General features: G+C 43.9%; 1 protein-coding gene across 1 annotated transcript; it reads left to right on the top strand.

The window, feature by feature from the left end:
- The first annotated feature begins 9,048 nt into the window (after positions 1-9,048).
- Positions 9,049-18,604, top strand: LOC122160122 (dual specificity protein phosphatase 13-like). Its single transcript, XM_042818384.1, has 3 exons — positions 9,049-10,962; positions 11,647-11,867; positions 18,099-18,604. The coding sequence occupies exons 1-3, from the start codon at positions 10,775-10,777 to the stop codon at positions 18,311-18,313; spliced, it is 624 nt and encodes a 207-aa protein (XP_042674318.1). The 5' UTR covers positions 9,049-10,774; the 3' UTR covers positions 18,314-18,604.
- The last annotated feature ends 2,134 nt before the right edge of the window (positions 18,605-20,738 follow it).

Below are 20,738 nucleotides of genomic sequence, written 5' to 3'. Positions count from 1 at the left end.
AAGAAAGCAATCTGCATAGCTGCCTTGGGATTTCACCTCCTCTCGTTGCATCTCTTACACTGCATGCACATCACCCCACAAGCCTCAGCTCTGTTCATTCTCAGACTGACCTCTGTGCTAACTTGATTTATTGTTTCAAGTTCTCCGATAGTATATTACGTTATACCCCAAAGGGTCTGATTAGAACTGGCCAGTATTTTAATGATTTACAAGGGGCATCTGGGACCGTGTGGATAGCATACGTGTTGTGTCACTGCTATCGGAGGAGCCTTTATTGATCCATACCAGTGTGCTCCAAGACAAGACTGTGTCAAATTCCAATAAGCTTTAGTTCACAAACCTGATTTGACAGGTGGCCAAGCTTGCACTGGGACTGACTGTAGTTCTCATGGTGGGAATAAAACAAAACAGCTGGACTGCTTCTAGCTCTTGCATTATGAGAGGATTTCCATTCCTTTCTCTTCTATTTCTATCTTACAGCGCTTAAGGAGGTGTTTATCCTTCCTAGTTCTCCAGCCAAAAAACCTGGGCAACAGGAGCTTGCTATCAGCTCTGTGGTCTGTCCTTCTGCCAGAAGACACTGGTGAGAAATACAGGCTTCTGGAACTGGCCTTCTGAGCCTCTCTGAGTCCTGCCATGGCTATCATGCTGCTAGAAAGCTTCAAATCAGAGAGACTGGGGTGAGAGAAAGAAAGATGAAGAAGCAATTACTGCAATTGCTTTTAAGCTGTAACACCACTGCATTTAATAAGGACTCATGCTGGTTTATAGGGTATTGCTGAAGAAGATCTTTCCAAATACTTTAAAGATAGGTAGCAAGAATAGCGTGTGGTGTTACAAGGTTTCTCTGTCCTTGGTTTAATTTTGCATGTTCCAGAAGCTATTTTGAGTGCCAAAACCAAAATCTGCTGAAACCTTTCTGGAAAACCTCATTCTCTAGCATAAGTTTTGGAAGGAAATCCCACTCAAGGCCAAACTTGACCATGACTTTCACCTCAGTATAAGTTGCCTTTGATTCAGCATAGGTGAGCAGAGATTTTGACTCAAATTAAACCTGTGACACTCTCTTTTCCCAGATTCAGCTATCACTACAAGTGCTCATCACTATTCTACCCCTGGCCTTTCTCCCACTTCAGGCATGTGGAGAGATGTAGGAAATCCCAACTTTACCACCTCAACCTGCGTGGTGGGAACACCAGTGTCTTCCTCACTGGCTCACTGTGATAACTATTAAATGCATCGCAGTGCTCAAGAAACACCAGGGAACCGTGAGATCTTACCTCCTGTTGTTTCCCATCTTCCTTCCTACCACATTGTTAGGCTCTCCTGCTATGCGTCAGCTGTCTCCTGCAAGTGGGTAGCACCAACTTCTTCATGGAGATGGTAGAGACCACAGGACAAGAACAAAGAGCAGTGAAGCTGTCAATGCCCCCAAAAAGAAAAGACCCAAAAAAGCAATATATTGTTTTTAAGATACAAGAACATACCAGAGCTAGTCACAGGGGAGAAGGGCTTTGCATTGTGCCATCCTTTTGGTTAAATCCTTGGGGCAGAAACCATTCATTTGTAATGGAATTCTTTGAATTCTGAAGCCTGATGTTTCCAATGGTGGGCTGGAAGACACTGCTGCATTAGTTATTGTCACAGTAGCCTCATTCACCTTCAGATGTAGCCTGCTAAACTTCGGTGGGGACACAGGACACTGGCACACAGTCCTTCAGGACTGCATTGCAACTGGAGCCTGTGCAAGGCTCTGCACAAGAAGTGCTTGGCCTCTGAGTAGCTGTTGCCGGAGCAAGAAATGCACATGACTTCTGTCCCAGACAATTTTGGATACCAGAGATGACCAAAGAAAATTAGTTCAGACTACATTAAGAGCATGCAACAGGAAGTGAATCCACAGATGCATAAAACCACGGATGAGGGACTGAAAACTACACTCAAGTGATCTTTTCTCCTTCTTTCATGAAATCAGACACAGTGTGCCCAGCAACCAACCCATCTGTGGCCTCCCCCTCCTGATTTCAGCTAGCAGTGCAATATCCTGACCAACAACCCTCACAAATCCCTTAAGGGCAGCTGCAGGCCTGTATGGCAGCGATGGTTTCACCCCTAACAGCCACAGGAATTCACCCTGCAGTGTGCAGCATGGCCAGGCTCTGCTTCCCACACAGCCCCAGCACTGAGGCTGAAAGGCAGCACAACAAGCACAAGCCTCTAATACACTCTTTCAGGGGAACAGATTCAGAAGATTTCAGGCAATCTATGAGCAAAACTAAGCTTGTATTTCTCTGCAGGGTCATGCTGTACTAACACCATGAAGTAGCAAGAGCACCATGTGCTCTCTGCAGATACCGGCTGCAAATATCGATAGAGCATTGCTTAAAGTCATGAAAAAGCAAGCAAAATTTTTGCTGTTTGGGGAGAGCGATGGGTTTGAACACAAGGGTCAGTCAGACAACCTGGCTGGTTATTAGCCGATCCAAGAAGAAAACAAGATGAGGTACTTTACTCCTCATCCCAACCTGCATCACCTTGCTAGTCTTTGTTTCAGAAATGTTTAATCCTTCAGATTTTTTGGTAGCCTCATGGTGCCTCCAGGAAAACAACAACAGAAAAAAAAACTCATTAGCATCAGCAACAAAAAAAACCCAAAACATTTACCCATTCTAAGTATAACCGTTTTCATTATAGACAAGTCATTGCTGGATGCAATAGAGATGCTGCAATTTCACAGCCTTTCTGCACAGAAAAGCCAGTCTTACACAGGAAGAACTGAATTTTAGACAAGCTTATCTTTAGGTGGGTGCTTAAGAATAGCAGGAGCTTCTCATACATTTACTGCCTAGCTTTTTAGCACTGCCATACTGTAGAGTGGGATTTTTGTTTTTGAAATGAGATGTAAGAAATACCAGTATTGAATGGATGAGTTATAGATAGACATTACCAACTGACAGCTCAAGTTCATTGCAGAAAACACTAGCAATAGTACTGGAGCCAGGAGCAACAGCCCAGCAGGGAGATGAAGAGCCCCTCAGATAAGCCCATGCTGGTGCTGTGACCAGCAGTGCATCGAGGCAGTGCATTTTGGACCTGCCTTTTGCTGCTGTCTTTGAGTCAAATGCAACATGTCCAATTGTCTATGAGATCAGCTTGAGTTAATGGATGTAAGGATGCATTTGGCACTGAGAGCATTAGGAGTACCAAGGGGCTCCACAGGGCCCATTTTGCAGCTCGACTTCTGTGCTCACAGCCAAAATCCCCACAACTTTGTTGGGACTCAGCCTACAGGGGAACTGGCTTTCCTTTGCTTGCTTGCCAATAGCTAAGCTCAGGTCCTTAGAGGTCTGCAGAGCTCTTGCTCCAGCTGACAACTTCATGAACACCTAGAGCAGGGAGGAACATAGCTCCCTGCACAGCTTTAAATGTTTGTGTTTCCCTGCACGTGTTGGTGACATCATTGCCACCTGAGGGCCTGAACCCTGGTCTTGGCAGGTAAAAGCCCTTTGGGTCACCTTACACTGGAGTTCTTGCTCTTGATGCATGTTTATGTAACGATTGCTAGATGGCTGTAATTAAATGACTGTAAAAGCACCATCTAAAATGCACTAGTAATAAATCCTTAATAGTTAATGCTATAACAAGCAGTTACAAAAAAATATATCGTAACATGTAGATTGTTAACACAGTTTCTGGGCTTGTTTAATGTGCAGCTCTAAATAGTTAAAATGCACATTATTAAAATGGCACATGAAATTTGTAACGAGTAAATAAAGGGTCCAACTCAACAACAAAATCCAGGCTTCGGTAGTGAAGAAGACAGGGAAAATTGATTTTTGTGTGCACACCTGCCAGCTTCTCCATGGTAATTCTTTAAAGTGAAGTAGGCCCAAAAAAAAAGTCACAACAAATACAGAAGAATTTTCTTAAGCTATTTTTCCTAAAATTACTAAGCAGCAGAGGATAAAGCCCATCCCAGAGGGATGGCTTGCACAAGAAAAGCTTGCATTTCCAGGTGTGTCCCTGTCTCATAGGCTCCGCTTATTTTCCTCTAGCATCTATCAACTCAGCACCTTTGCAATAGATATTTCTTGCATGTTTACCCCAGAGCAATACAGTTCTGGAACCATATGGGGTCCATACTGGGGCTACCTTACAAGATGGCTTAAACTTGTTGGTATCAGTGGGAGTGCTCCAAGCTTTGTTTATCCATATCTTTCTCACTAAACATGGGGTGGATGAGATCCTTCCTTTGTTCTGTGCACAAACCAGTCCACCACTACCAGTTTCTATGAAGCATACTCCACAAGCCTACCCTTGTCTCTGTTCTGACTCAGAAGCATGGTTAAAATCCCAATTACACTACAAGAATGCAACTGCGTCCAGAAAGTCCTTGGCTTTCTATTCAGTGAGCAAGAGGTGAGTCAGGGAAAATCTATTTAGCTGCCCATATTTTTCGTTTCTCTTATACCCAGTCAAAGCTACAGTGTGGGCAATATATCAAGACAATTTCCTGTGGCTAGTGAATAAAGAAAATGCACACACGAGATGCAGAAAAATCAGCCAAATTAATAGGTGAGAAGATTTTTACACAGTTAGTGCAAATACTACTGCCTGTGAAAGGGTGACTGCTTCTGTCTAATTACACGACTGGTAAATACAAGTGTACTAATCAGCTGATGACAAGAAAATATTTTATACCGCAGTCACAGAAGAGAATGAGGCCACCCTGTCCCAAGTACTCAGCACTGCTGTGCATCCTGAGACCGCCAAGAGCAGCAGGTCTGAGCCCTGCTGGTTGGCCCACAGACTTGCTACTTAAAAATGAGACAGACATTTTTGAGGCTTCTGAGGCCTGGCTACCCATAACATCAGCGGAAGTTGTGGTAAAATCAACACATATGAGAATCAGAATGGGTTGATTAATTTCTTCCTTACATTTCAGTAGTGCTTTGTATCAGAAATAACACTGCTGATTTCCCTGGATGTCACACAGAAAAAAGTTCTACTTGGAAAAAGGAGCGGTGTCGCAATTCCTCTCTAGTCAGGACTAGGGCTTTGGTATGGGTGCACTACTGAGAGGAGGAACAAGTGGATGTTTTCATCTTTCTTGTGGTCAACTTAGCTAGTCTGCTCCTTGACACAGGCTCTGCATGGTCCCCTTAGAGCAAGGCATCCAAATGGATCTGCTAAGTCACACCAAGGCAAGTGGTAGCCTACCCCTCGATGTATAGCTGGGTGAAAGTTGTCAGCCTGGAAGCCTCTACTAAATTTGGAAGTGCTGTTCAAATTACATCCTCCAGCTGCTGGAGAGATTTTCTTACAAACAGTTGGCAATGCAAATACCCTGAGCTTCTCTGGAAACTGCCTCTATCACAGCTTTCAAGTCCAGCCAGCTCTACCTCAGTCATTGCTGTATTTGATTCATACCATCTATATCCCATAGTGCTCCCAGCAATTGATAAATTATGACTCCAGTGAGACCAGGGGGTTAAATACTAAGGAAGAAAGAATGATGACAGTAATACTTGTCATTTGTGCAGAGATGCAGCAACATAAAACCCCTTCTCAAACATATGTTATCTTGGAGGAATCTTTCCAAGGGATAGGCTTTCTGAGAAACATTTATGGCTTTTGAATACATGATAGGCATGAACTTGACATGACCCGCTTTGGCCAAGCCCTGGGCTTCTGTCTGGTCTTTCACCATCACAAATCACTCTATCTGAAGTGCAGACAGTGATATCTTTGAAGATGACAAGGTTACAGCACATACCAGTTTGAGAAAAAACAGGATGTAAAGCTCTTTGTTCTCAGGATTAAAAAAGTAAAAATATTTCTACTAAAGCTAGGGGAGAACAGGCTATGTTTTACCCATACACAAAATCCAGTACAATGACTAGGATGATCAAAATACTGCATGCACCACTGAAACATGAGTATTGATATTCTCATATAGTACTAAGACCCCTCCTTTATCCTGGCATTGGAAAAATGGAAGGAAAAACAAAAGATATGAGCGCTTTCTACTACTGCACCAGCTAAATATCTTAGACATGAGAGTTGTTTTTCCCTCTCGACTTTCCATAGCATCATGCTGCAGAGTTTCATGTTGCCCCAGCTCAGCCTTCACATCATCCTTTCATCTTGATCTTGTACCAATGTACTGCCAAACGGTCAAACTGCACTGGCATTTGAGTTTGTTCTTATTAAATTCTGTGGTACTGGAAAACCAGATGAAGGTGACACATTTCCAAGGACTGAGACACCTGTTGAGGGATCAGTCTCTAAAGGCCTCCTCCTCAGGAAGGCACTGAATGCCACCAACGGATTAATAGAGAAGGCTGCAGTAAATTAGTTCATCAAAAACCAACAAAAACAGCCAGAATATATGCAACCAAAAGAGGCATCCACTGAGGGGAAGAGAGGAAGCCTAAAGAGGCAGCAGAGATACTCTCTCTGACTTTAAGGACTTTAAGAGGACCACTTTTATCTTCTTCCTGGGATATACATCACCACACAGCATAACGAACTTCTGACCTGACTTTTCTCTTGATCCTACTGTGGCAAAGGCGCTAGTGGTTGTCAGATAAGGGCTTGCGGATATGGGCATGGCAAGGTGACATGCATGGCTCTCACCTAGGTCACTAGATCATCCAAATGACCTTTACTTTGTGATAGGCCTCTGATTGCAATTCTCCTCTTATTCATAATTAAGGAAATTCTATTATACATTTCAGCGAAAATTACAGTTGTAGTACAAACCAATTCAAAATTAATCTAAATATAATGGTAAAATTTCTCCTCTGTAATTGAATAATTACTGCAATACAACACTAGTAGGGCAAAGATCAGGAACATTTCATGGGATTATTATTCAGAAACAGGCATTTTAAAACTGTATTGCTCATCCATACAACACTTCACAGAAACAAATCCTCTGCAAATAAAGAATATAGAGAAATTGAGCTGAGAATCATTAAAAACATTTTTAAAATGAAGAACCACATTATTACATATAATCATTTTCCTTTCATACTCATTTGTTTTAATCTATTCATGCTCCCTAGAAAACATCACACAATTTTATTCATATCATTGTTTTCTTTAAATATGTGCATTTCAGTAAATTACAGTTGCATGTATAAAATTAGTGGTATAAAATGTATAAAATGTTGGTCTGATGCTAGAACTGAGCAGTCATTTATAAAAAAAAAAAAATTGCCTTGTTTTACTGTCTGTAAATTTTCTCTGGAAAGCTATGGTTGTTTTTTTTTTTTCCAGTGCATTCATTATTCAGCATATTAACTGAATAGTTCTACAGAGACTTCTCCGCTTTTGAATCATTCACAGCCTGTTAGTTCCAATTATTTCACATTTGAAATTTGAACTCTAGTCCTCAGCTTTTATTGGACATAAAGTTTACATGAACTGATTCTGTTCTCCAGTTGAACAAATGTGACCAGATTGCAAAACAAATAAGTTTCACACACAACTTCTGCTGTTCATGTCAGTATATCAACAAGAGTAAATTTCTTAGCTAGAATACAAGATTAATGTGAGCACAAGCTGAAAGTCAACCTAGCACAATTCCAAAGCTGCGGGCCCACCTTACAAAGGAAACCATTATTGCACTGCTCTCAGAATCCATGCAGTAAGTGAAGCACACACTGCCTCCTTTGCCAAGTCTACACAGTTATGTTTGCTTCTAGAAAGACTACTTTTTTTTAACATCTCCAGCAGAGCAGTTTTCCTAAGGTTTGCTGTACTTCAGAGCTGTCCCCCCAGGCTGTTACAAGGATGGGGTTATGGATCTGGAAAGCACGGTGCTCGTAAGGGCTGTGCTAACACCATGACACTGCTGGGACTCTGGGGCAATGCCCTGTCATTCTCTACTTGTGGGAGGCTTAGGAAAGTGGAGCTGACTGCAGCCTCCAGTCCTTTGTGGCCAGGTAACATAAAAATCAAGGTATTTATACAGTGGAGAGGGCAAGGGGAATGGATAACAGGCAACAGTAAATAAGAAACAAAAAATGAAACAGTTGAAAGCAACTTTATAAGGAGTGAGAAGTGCCCTAGAGTGGTCATTAACCACACTGCAAGGAAAGAGATATGTCAAAAAAAGGAGGAACATTTGCTGCAGATATTATGAGGTGGGAAGGATTGGAGGAGGCTGTTATTCTTGAAAGCATTAAATGAACTGGCAGATGGCCCTGTGGTCTGGACACAGGAAACACAAGTCCCATTCTGGCTGCAGACCTCCTGTGTGGGAGCAGAAGAGTCACACAGGTGTCTGAGATGACCAGCAGCAGGCCAGGGCACAGCTGGCAAAGAAGCATCAGGGTGCCCAGTGCCAGAGCAGCTATCAGAATTGATGGGGAATGTCCATTCCAGCATGGGAATGCCTTCATGCTTTGCCTTGCATAAAGCCATCTCAAATGGGCAAGAATATCTGCTTTTGTTTTCACAGTAAAAGCTGACACTGGAGGACATACACACATTTTAGGAGGGGAGCACATTCTGGAGTGGAGTTCTTTGTAATACAAACAATAAGAGACCATCCTGGAAACACTGTTATTTAGTGAAAACTTACTGCGTATAAGAGGACAAGTCAGACTGTGATGGTGGCAGGAGAAAGTGTACTGAAATAACAGGGTGCCCCCTTGACAATGGGATAGCAAGGCAAATGAACCCAAGTGCACAGTGGATGGGTGGCTTCTGGTCAGCATTTGGTGGACAAAAGCTGTCAACTGTGGTCACTGCTTCCTTCTTTTGCCTCTGGGAGCAGGAATTTGATTATCCCATTTCTCCTTCAGCAAAACAGCTCCCAAAGCAAGCTAGCCTTCACCCTCTCTCTGACTTTCATAGAATCATTGTGTTGGAAGGGACTCCAGGGATCATGAAGTTTCAATCCCCCTGCAACAGGCAGAGCCACCAACGTCCAGATCTGGTACCAGACCAGGCTGCCCAGGGCCCTATCCAACCTGGCCTTGCACACTCTAGGGATGGAGCATCCACAGCCTCTCTGGGCAGCCTGTTCCAGCACCTCACCACTCTCTCTGTAAAGAACTTCCCCCTGGTGTCCATTGTCTTTGTCTGTGTAAAGGCAGATACCATCAAATAACATCACAAAAAAAAGCTGTACTTAGGACTGGTGAATGAGCCTTAATGGGAAACCAGGAAAATATTTCACCACAGCTAACACTGTTAGAAAAGAAGTTCCTAATAATGGATGTGCTTAAACATGAATGCAGCCTATTTATGTGTGATAGAACTGTTCAGTAGAAAGATGGAAGATCTCAGGTTTGCTGTCCTGGAATGTTTTCCCCAAACCAGCTGTCTAATCATTTACACAAAGTGGCAGAACATGACTTTGACTCACTGACTACAACTTCATCCAAGTCTAGATACTCCTGGTCTAAAGCTACCTGAACTGACAGACTTTGTAGAAGATCTGTAATATGGACGCTTGACTAATTTTTAGAACATAAAAATGTTCTTTGTAAGACAATTTCTTAAAAGAGAAAAATACAGAAACTGTAAAAACACAGTTTCTATTCTCTTCAAAAATCATCCCAAGGAGTTAAAATCTGCAGCAAACACAAGGAACTGCTATTTCGAAGGAAGAGTACCACATGGAAATAGAACAATTCCAGAGACAGATTGATTTCTAAAAAATAAAAAGAAGAAAAAGAAACAAAATCTAAGTTTCTCCATGTAAATAAAGTATTAAAGTAGATCTTTCAAGATTAGAAATGGGTGAGTTATTGGAGAGGGCAGAAAACAGTGGAATGAAAATGAAACAACCTATAAAAATAAACATATACGAATGCCTATATGAATACCAGCAAGAATTACTATAACTTACTCATACAGACTTTTTCTACCAAGAGCATTTGTCATCAAGAAAGCAAGTGTGGCTCACAATTACCATTGGAAATAACCAAAATACTCATTACAGAGTTTCCTGCATTGAAGCAGACAATTGAGAGTTAGCTAGTGAGCAAGATCTTGCATGACCAATTCCATTCAATTCAGTTCAGCTGGTTAAGCAAATTACAAAAGACAAATCAGATAAAGTATATATAAGCAATTTCTAGTTGCATGGTTGAAGGAAAAGCACAGCATATCAAATTGGTAACTTTTTCTTTTCCTGCTGAGTAGCTACTCTTACACAAAATATTTTCCATGGCATTCCCTCTTTCTATGAAAGGCAGGGGAACTCTCATGCTGCCATATCAACAACTGGGCTGTACTGCTGTGGTAACAACAGCATCTAGAATTCCAAATAGGAACTGGGAAAGTTTATATGACTATGAAAAAAAAACAACAAAAAAAACACCTTAAAAAATATAATCATGAGGTTTTAGTGAACTGTTTGACTAAAAAATAAAAAAGGTTGAGTAGTTAGGCCAAAATAAGCCCACTGAGGTCCTGAGCGTTGCAGTTTGCAAAAGCTTTAGCTTCCAATTTGCCATAATGACATAAAATTTTGTTTTAGAAGAATATGCTGCAAAGGCATTGTCTGAACCCCAACATGGGGGTATGTGAGCCACTGAACTGTTATTGTTTAGATTGCAACAACATTTGCAAAGTCCAGTTGTGGCCTCTGCTATGATAAATCTAGCAACATGGAAAAAAGAGGCAATTTCCAAACCCAAAGAGCCCATCGTTGCAACCCAGGGCAAATTGGGTGAAGGGTAAGCGGAGAGGAAGAGAGCACTAACTCAGAAATGTCTGGCTGGTGGTAACTGTTTGCCTTCCACCTTTCAGGATGGCCTGGGACTCGCTGTGTGGCAGGGACCTGCTGCGTCCCACAATAAGAAGAGCCTCAAGCATCGCACAGGGAGGGCAGAGGGGGGACACCCCATCCCTGGAGGAGCTGCAGCGCCTGCTGTGGACACGTGCGCGCCCTATGGGGCATGTGGATGAAGTCTGGCCAAACCTTTATGTGGGAGACCTGTAAGAGAGGGAAGGGCTGAAGGTGCTGATGAAACTCTTAGCCCCCACCTCATCCCTGCCTAAATCATCCTATCTTTTTAAAGAGAGAGCTAGGTATTAATTTGGAGACCCTTTGGAATAAGTCTTATTTTTGAGTGAGGCTGAACCTTGCTTAGGATACCACAGCACATAGGAAAAGCAACTTGAGCGTTCCTTTCCAGGAGAATACTACCCTTCCTAATTTCTCCCCCTGCATTAGCACAGGAGACCCATGGTGCAACAGCCTGGTGGGGTCACAGCATCACTACTACAGCGCTCACACCAGAGCAATGTCAAACACGACACCCTGGTACTTGCTTCCCATTTCAGATGACATCAGTCCCAGAACTGATGGATGCTCAGCAGAGGTGACTTGGTGAGAAAACAAATCAGAAAACTTTCAGCTTGTACACAAATAAACCTTACCCCGAACCTTCTCAGTTGAGAAGAATCTAAGTGGATGTTTGATGGAAAGTGTAGGAAATCTAAGAGCCAGTTTCTTAAAAGTCCAATTCTGTCCTGAAATATTTTTGTAAACACTTCAAATCTAATCATTTTGTTAGGAAGAAAGCCTTTATAACTTTCTAACAAACTGCACCAGCAGCTGCGTGTTTTATGCTGCACCACAGTGCAGCAGGAGAATGAAAAACCCTTTTCTTCCTCCAGGTATGTTGCTCGTGACAAAGCACAGCTGAGCCAAATGGGCATTTCCCATGTTGTGAATGCTGCTGCTGGGCGCTTCCACCTCAACACTGGGCCCAAGTTCTACAGAGACCTTCCTGTGGATTACTATGGAGTAGAAGCAGAGGACAACCCGAACTTTGATCTCAGCATTTACTTCTACCCAGTTGCTCGATACATAAGAGCTGCACTGAATACCCCAAGAGGTAACCAGATCATCTATGCATATGACATACTTTCAGCATGCTTCTTAGTGCTGCTTGTTAACTTGATCAACTTGGTCAAGCAGTACTCGGCATAAACTAACCACCTGCAGGTGGGGTTAAGAACCCCAAAACGAGCAAACACAAACCAAGCAGTCATCCCTGCCTCCCAAACTCCCACAGCAAGTCTTGCAAAGTTGATGACGCCAGTTGTAAAGAGAAAATATGTAGCTTGTTACTGAAATCACTACCCCATATGGGGAAGAATAGAAATAAAGTCACACTGCTCTGGAAGTTTATTTCTAGTCCGCTAGCACTGCTCTCATACTCTTCTTTTAGAGATTCCTGCTCAGAAACAAATTAGTTACTGCCAGGATTCCTTCCAAGTTTTACAGGGACTTGGGGTAGGAAGTCCAGGCTGTGCTTTGAAGCAGAGCAGTTCATCAGACCAGAGCACAGGAATCTCAGAACTCAGTCACTCAGTCACCCTGAGCTGCTCCAGAGCAGCAGCTGCCACTGCCTCTGTGCTGTCCTACAGGGCACACTGCTCACCAGCCCGGTAACAGCTCCTGCTACAGCCTTGCCCTGGCCCATGCAAGTCCTCTAAGGCCAGAGGGCAGGCTGTCATATGGGTGGATTTTGCTTTGAATTTTTTGCTTGTTTCAAAAACTGCAATTGGTGTAAGCTTCCGACAGCTTATGTGTAATGCCTTTGTATTTGCACATGAAGGAAGAAAATGCTAAAATACAGTTGAACAGATGTTTTTTTTCACTGAAGATAAAACTGGGAAGAGTGCACTGAATGAGCTTTCAGAGGGGTTTTTCCTGTGTCTCATGCTATTCAACATCTCTCTCAGCAAAAGACAACAGAATAGCAGACATTTACTACCTACGTGTGGATGTCCCGAGCTCTGGGAGGAGATGCATACATGTGATCTTGCCAAATTACTGTTTGTTTTAAAATAATAGCTGGAATCAGGTAAAAAATATTGTAATGCTAACGATCTGCAGAATTCCTATGATCACAAACAAGGGAAGAACTTGCTAGGAAGCAAATTGGTAGAAGCGCACCTAAGCAACAGCACCAGTCAGGAGATTAACACCACACTGTTGCTAGGAAGTAAATTGCAGATAGGAAGATAACTGGAAAAATCCTTTGACTTGCTCAACACTGTCCAGGTACAATGCCAGAGGCCTGAAGCTGGTGGGAACCCTGAACTTGAAGGACAAAGGACTCTTCACAATAGAGTCACCTCTGTACCACAAAAATGCAGCTGCCCACTGAAAAGTGATTTATTAAGAGAGCACTTAGTTATGGCACACAGCAGGCTATTCTGCTGAAATACCAATGAGTGCCCTAAAATATTAACTGCACAGCTTGGTGAGTGAGTAGATCTGATCAACGCACTTGGAGACCTACACTGTACAAACTGGGAAAGGAAGACATGGTTACAGAACCCAGTGCACTTCTGTGCTAGACACAGGAGTTTACTGCTGCTTGGAGGCCATAATCCATCCCAATAGAAAGCATTTGCCTTTGTGAAATTGAGGGCTGCATTTAGATTTCAAAACCACTAATGTACTTGGGAAACTTGGATCTGCACCCATGCCTATTACAGCATATACTATTTACAAGTGAAGTCATTATTGGTGGTGCTCCAGGGAAAAGTAAGATCCAAAATCTCTTCATTTGTGTGCAAAATGAAATAAAAAAAAATTCCAAATGGACTGACAAAAGACAGAAAACAACAGATGAATCATGGTGGCCACAAAAGCAAACAAAAGCAGTGTTCTGCATACCCAAATACTAGAAGTTATCAGAACAAGTTAGTGCTCAAGGCAAACACAATGAACTCATCATCTCTTGAGTGACTATTTATCCCTACTCCCGCATTTTTAGATACTGCTTTACTGAACTCCATATGGAAGCAGGGTTCTGGGAATGAAGATAAGGTGAAATTCAATCATATACAGTCCAGCTGTTGCTGACATTCATCATTTCAAGGAAAGTGCAACAGTTTGGAAAATATATAAACAAGATGTTCTAAAAGCATAATTTCCCGAGGTACAGAAATTTAGCAGCTAAATATCCATGACCTGCGAAGGGATGAGACAGGGAGAGGATTGTTATTCACATCATTTAGAAGGAAAAAAACCTGCATTTATTGTAAGCAGCGATGCTGAACACAAAATTATGCCAGGTGAAAAGAGGCCTGTTCATATTAAATTCAGGATGTAATGAGGTACTTCTGTTTGATTGAGAAGTCATTGAAGACTACTATCTATTTGTTCTAGATTTCTATTTTAACTAAACAGGTCTTTGGAGATACCAGTATCCATCTTGCCCCTTTGCACAGGCATCTGGGCAGTTAGCATTTTTTGGGAGTGCAGCTAAGCCTGAGCATAAATCAGCAGTTTGACAAAGTCGAGCAAAAGGGGAAGGAAATGTGAATTAAGTGCAGAGATGAAGGCATGCCATGACAGCTATCACACAAGCACTGTACAGAGAGAAAGATTCCCAAGCATAATTCCCAAGCTTATCATTTTCTTGCCCTCCAAACATGTTTAAAATGGGCAGGTTAAAGCCATCCATTAACTTACTATAACGGTAAACTCTCTCCAAGGCATTTCCCTTCTTCCACATCACTGGAGCTAACTAAGAGTCGAACTCCTTCACCTTCTTTATTGCTGTTGTCGTTTGTTGGCTGGGAAAAAAGCTGGACTGAGCAGAAAAGGGTCCTCTCTTGACTCTGCCACAGGGGTACCACAGGAATCACTTCATGCTGGCACTGCCCCCCAGCAGATGCCCCTACCTGTTCCACCAGGCCTGGGCAGAAGAGGCACACTGCCACTTACAGCTCCCCTCAGACTTCTTCCTGTTCACAGCCATGAGAAAATGGATGCTTGATGAATCAAGACCTAGGCGATTGGTCATGCTCCTGGCTACAGCATGGTGGCACAACGTAGAAAGAGATGAGGGAACTGTGGTGGAGCAGGAAGAGCTGCTGCAAGTAGGCAGCATGGTTCTGCTGGGCCCAATGGGGTGAGGGCAGCTGGGGCACACACCTGGGGTGATGGAGCTGGAGCCTGGTCTGGAGCCAAATCATATCCATCCTGCAAGGAAGCAAGGGCTAGTTCAGGACATTTAGCTCAGTTAATGATGAGTAGCACAAGAACAATAAGATATTATGCGTTTTAATGGCTAATTTGTTCAACTACATTGAATTTCCCAACTTGAATTTGGCCAACAAAGTTGAATTTGCAAACTTTATCCCTACTGCAAACCCTTTGATGTCAGCAGAGTTACAGCAGGCATGAGCTGGATACAATATCCATAATCCGTTGTTAAAAACCAAGTGTTATTGTTCTGCACAAATCCCAGCCAGATGACAGCCATTGTCTGCCTCTGCAAAGAGTAGCTTGAGACGCGCGGTGCCACGTTTCAAATAAGGATTGCAAGATTTAAGAATCCTGGAAGCTAAGTGCCCCCTCTTCTCCTCAGTTAATCCCATTATTCCTAAGGGATCCTGTTACACGCTCGCTGAGACAAGGTTGCAACACAGCCCTCTCATGTGGGATCAGTCCAACTTCTCTTAGCACTCCATGCGCAAAACAAAGGCCGGGGAGGCAAAGCTGGAGGACCTCAGCTTGTGGCATAGATTCTGTGGGGCAGAAGATCTGGTTATAACCTCCCTGCCCACCCCACGACAGGGACAGGCATCACAATGGCCATTGTGAAGGCTGCTCACAGTTGCTCCCAGCAGTGCTTTCCAGGCCCTGCTCCAGCAGCCACCCAGGAGCCCAGCCTGGTGCTGCGATGGTGCAGGCAGCTGCTCCTGCAGGAGGCTCACACAGTGCTCCGGTGTGAGATGGCTGCAGTCAGATGTGCCTCGGGCATCGCTCAGGCACAGTGTATTATGGTGGTTCGGAGTGCCTCTTAACCCACGTACAGACAGGGACAGGGTCTGAGCCTGTAAACAGAACTGAATAGCAACACGGCTTTTGTTTCCTGACTCAACGTTAACATTCAATTTGTTCGCTACAAATAATCACATACTAAATTCAAATCTGCTTTCATTAGAGCAATTTTACATTAATTAAATCATTTCACACGACCGATTTATCTGCAACAAACAGTCATTTTATTCTCAGTGTACCAGCACTTCTCATAACCTCCCTGTGTGTTGAAGCAAAGACTAACAATGTGAAATACATATTGCACATGTAAAACAGACATAATACCTGCACCCCCATGGGAACCAGCGTACTGGAGAGCCATGGAGACTGGGCATGAGGTCAACTGTTACAGCCTGTTTGGACTCTCGATGAGACATCTTTTAAAACAAGCTGCTCAGCTAGGACACATTTGAAGTGCAGACAACCTAGACAAGCAGGGAAGAAAATTTATATATGCTCTTACTCCCCACTTCCTCGTCTCGCACACGGTTAGGATTTAAACCAGCAGAGAGCAAAGCCAGCTGTACAAGCTGGTCCCTGGAATTTGTTCTGCTCTCTGTGTCCTCAGCAAAAACACAGTGGACAATGCGCAGTGGCAGCACCTCTACCTGTGCTCAGCTTAGTTTTCAGATCCAGACTGTAGATGGGGCCGAGGTCTTCCCAAGACAGAATACTCCTTATGGGTGAAAAAAAGAGACCCAAGAAACACTTTGCAGAAAGGAGGCTCAGAACAGCAAGTCTTATCCAGTGTTTACAATTGAATTTCAAACTACTTAGTGCACCAAACTCAAATTCATCATCAAGACCATCTCCATGATTTTGTGTGCTTCAGTGTACCCTGCTTCCAGGTGTGGTTCAAACCATAAATATTTATTTTTCTTGCACTCATACAGTGCTGGTAGCTTACAAGTTGTCAAACAACAAAAAGAAGGTGTTTCCGATTCCAAGAAAATTTTTCAGAACATTCTGTTCTTTGTTTTTCATTGCCTTGGTTGCACAGTAGGACAAGTGTCTGGGTTTTCCCAGTCACTGCCACTGCTTTCCAGCCAGGCCTGCAAACTACTTAAGCACGGATTTTCCCAAAAGCCTGTTGGACTTAGCCCTATTTCCAATATTTCCCAAAGAGAAGCTGTGTTCGGGACTCTTTTATATCTTCTGAAATTCTCAGACCTGAGTTATTTTGGTCTGAAGTGCTTCTTCTGAAGCAGATAACATAGAATACATGTCCCGCATGATAGCTGGCAAGGCTAGAGACAGTGCAGCACATTGAAAATAACATCTAGAGAAAAATATAGATTAGCATCAGCTTTCAGTAAGAGGTGCAAAGCATTTCCCCTCATTCCCACAAAAGTAGACTTCCAAGAGTGCCCATTTGGTTAGTGAAAGTGAGAGAGACGTAATTTACCTTGAACAACAACGTTAGGTTGTTATAAAGAATATGAATAAATTCTGAGAACCTCTATCTGAATGGGAAAATGCAAACAAAAAATCAATCTTCTAATTCTGCAGAATTTTACGTTACATTAGAAGATTTCATCATTCCTCAAAAGGTTTCAATGCCCAGTCCACCTCTGCTGTCACTATTTTCACTGCTTGTTTAGAAACTATATTTGTCTCTTTATTTCTGCTGAAGACACGTCTATATTTAGGGATTGAGCTCAGATTTCTCATGCCAGGATAACGAAGGGTGGGCAGTGTCACACACACTGCAGAATCAACACCTCTCTGAACCTGCTGGCCAGAGCAGGTTTTTACAACACATGCTCACACTCTCTGAGCATGTGGCTCTGTGATCATCATTAGTCAGAACCAGAGCAGTTGCTAAATAAGTACTCTGCCACAAACAAAACGGGATTTAAGATGAAAAGCTGTGCTCAAAGTACCCAGAATTAAAACCAGGGGAGATGGGGGCAATCAGTTTGAGGTTTCCAGCTGGATCTAATGTCATCAACAAGGATGTTTTTGTCTCACCTGAAGCTTCACCAGCTAGTATGTCACTCCCAAAACAAGGAGTGGTGAAGCAGGGACACCAGGCTAGGCTCAGGAGCCAGGGACACACCTTGCAGAGGAAAGAGGGGGAACTCACATAGCCTCACTGCTCACACTGTTGACTCAAGTCCCACTGAAGCAGGCTGCGAAGCTCTGGGCGCTTTTCTCTGCCATCTCCACATGCCACCAGGCTGAGGGCTAAGCCCAAAACTCGCAGTGCAATCATGAACGCTATGATACATTTATGCATTGTCCCCAGCCATTAAAAGCCCCACTCTCCTTTCCACAGGCAAAGTACTGGTCCACTGTGCGATGGGAATCAGTCGATCTGCAACTCTTGTCCTCGCCTTCCTAATGATCTGCGAGGACATGTCTCTTGCCGACGCGATTCAGGCTGTGCGCTCCCACAGAGGGATCTGCCCCAACTCCGGCTTCCTGGAGCAGCTGCGAGAGCTGGACCTGAGGCTGAGGAAGGAGAAGCGCGCAGGAGCTGGGATCTGCTAGCACGGGGCTGGCCAGCAGCAGGAGCACAACCAGCCGCCAGGCTCAAACTGAGGCCAGCGCGTGGACACTGCAGGCACACTGTGGCAGCTGCACTGAGAAACTCTGCTGGGGAGAGCCGATTGGAGCTTGCAATGTATTTTTTGGATAAGCCCACTAATTGAAAGAAACTGAAATAAAGAAGGATTCAGACCGGCAATTTCACCCACCTGGGCCTGCTTTTTTAACAACCTGCTGCGCAGGGTACAGGCAGCAGTTGGGTTTTCAAGCCGAATTAAAAGGCAGCACAGCCAACTTGAGGAGAGACTTTTACTTGCTTGTAATTGCATTTATACGGCAGGAGGAAAAATGGTTAAATGGTTAAAAAAAAAAAAAAAAAAGAAAGAAAGAAAAGAAACCATGAGGTTTTCAAGCAGTCTTTAACTTTTCACATGCAGATGGCACGGGGCAGGACTTAGGGTTTGGTGAGCTGACATGGTGACATGGGCTAGGCCAGGGGCTCTCCCAAAAACAAAGGGCTTGGGCTGGGACCATCACAGCTCCTCCCAGCTTCAAACTTATGGGGTGAGGGATCCCCACACTCCTCAGGAGCCAGCAGAAAGGTGCCAACTGAACACTACACAGCAAGGCACTGCTATTGGCCACAGGACTGCACAGCTGCGAAGGGACGTGGCAGGGGGCACACGTGGGCACTCTGCCAGGTGGGAACGTCCCACTCCTGGTCATCCCACAGCTCACATTGCATTGCCACGATTCCCTGCTGCGATAGAAAGCCAGAACCTAGTGTCATTGTGTCAGAGCAAAAATGAGCAATGTCTCTAACAAACCCGAAGTAACAGCTCCGCATTTCGATTACTCTTTTACGCCCAATTGGTCACATTTAATCTTGTGAAGAACTCGAAGCAGATATTTGCTTCAGTGCAATTACAGCCACATACAGAACATTGGCAAATGCAAACAATATAGAATTTCCACTTGACGGCAGATTAATTTGGTGTGATGTTTTCCCTTGAGAGGTCTTAAAGGCTTGCAGTTCTGGAAGTAACATGCAGTTCATATTTATAGCACTAGGGATGGTGAATGGAGAGAGACACATATACTCATTTTGAACTGAAGTTTCTTTTGCCTCCATACATAAAAAAAATTAACTGAGCACAGCACACTTCAAATGCATTTCTCTCATAATGCAATATGGAAACATGATTTCCCTGCAGAGTCTACAGAGAAATTCAGGTGGTGTTTCCGCTTCCATAAATACAGTAAGTAAAAAGCAAGCGATGCTAGAGGCTAATTTTCCTCCCAGGGAGCAGAGATGGCTCGTCCCTCAGAATGGGTCCCATCCTTTGAGACTGGAGTAAGTGGCCAGAAGGGAGGTCACAGCTAATGATGGAAAAATCAGTGAAGTTATGACTTTCACAGGCCTCCCACTGGCTGCTGCAGACAGAGGTTGGGTTTCAGTGCGCCTGGCGGCTGGCTGCTCCTGGCACCTGGGTCTGCTCCGCCAAGCTCTGCTGGGGGATCCTTGGTTACCACAGCCCGTGCTGAAGCTGTTTTGTGACCTGTCTTTTTAGTTGCCTTGCTAACCACTGCCTTCAGCTCTCTGTAACACTGGCAACGCTGAGCCAAATGGCACAACATGAAAGTACAAGGGGTGTGTGAAACACAGCAGTCCCAAATCTCCGTGCACTGAGCCCATCAGGACAGGTCATAATTCCCAGTGAGCTGCATGTCTGGAAACATCTGTGGTTGCAGTGTGGAATTTAAAATGAACAGCTCCTCAGAGAGACTGAACCTAAATTTACCTCAGCTGAGGCCTGGTAGCCATTATGGGGCTGCTTCAGCTGGCTGGAGAGTGCCTCAGATGCCCTGCCATGCACAGCATGCAGATGGAGGCAGGGCACTGGCAAGGCAGGAGAACCAAGTGAGCATCACTGTCACAGGTGTGCAGAGAAAGCCTGCTCCTCTGGGAGGGCAAAGAAAAAAAAGAACAGGAGGCAGGAGGTTAAAACACTGAACCAAAGACAATAACAGGCTTCCAGCCCCAGGGAAAAGTTTTCCCTTTCTGCAAGAGCCTGGACCAGTGACAGCACTGCTGTGAAGCCCAGAGGGTGGTAAGCATGTCCCCATCTTCTACGAGTTTCTCTCTTCCCGAGCAGATGAGAACATCTGAGCACTCCATCACCTCTCCTCATATACACAGCTCCATCAAGGGTTGCAGCAGCGCCAAGGTGCCAGGTTCAGCAGCCAGTGTCAGCTCAACAACCATCATCAGCTGCACACTGAAGTACATTATTGCCCCTGTGCTCTAGTTAAGCAGAAGTCTCTTAAATTTATAGCTGGAACCAAGACAAAGAAAACACAAACAATATTGGGTGTGATTACAGATATACCATGTGCTGCAACTTCCAGTTCCAGAGTTGCTGATTCA

The sequence above is a fragment of the Centrocercus urophasianus genome, unplaced genomic scaffold (genome assembly GCF_019232065.1).
Source record: "Centrocercus urophasianus isolate 14NV4802_14NV808 unplaced genomic scaffold, USGS_Curo_1.0 seq_17, whole genome shotgun sequence".
Taxonomy (NCBI): Eukaryota; Metazoa; Chordata; class Aves; order Galliformes; family Phasianidae; genus Centrocercus; species Centrocercus urophasianus.
This window is presented reverse-complemented; position numbering and strand designations above follow the sequence as displayed.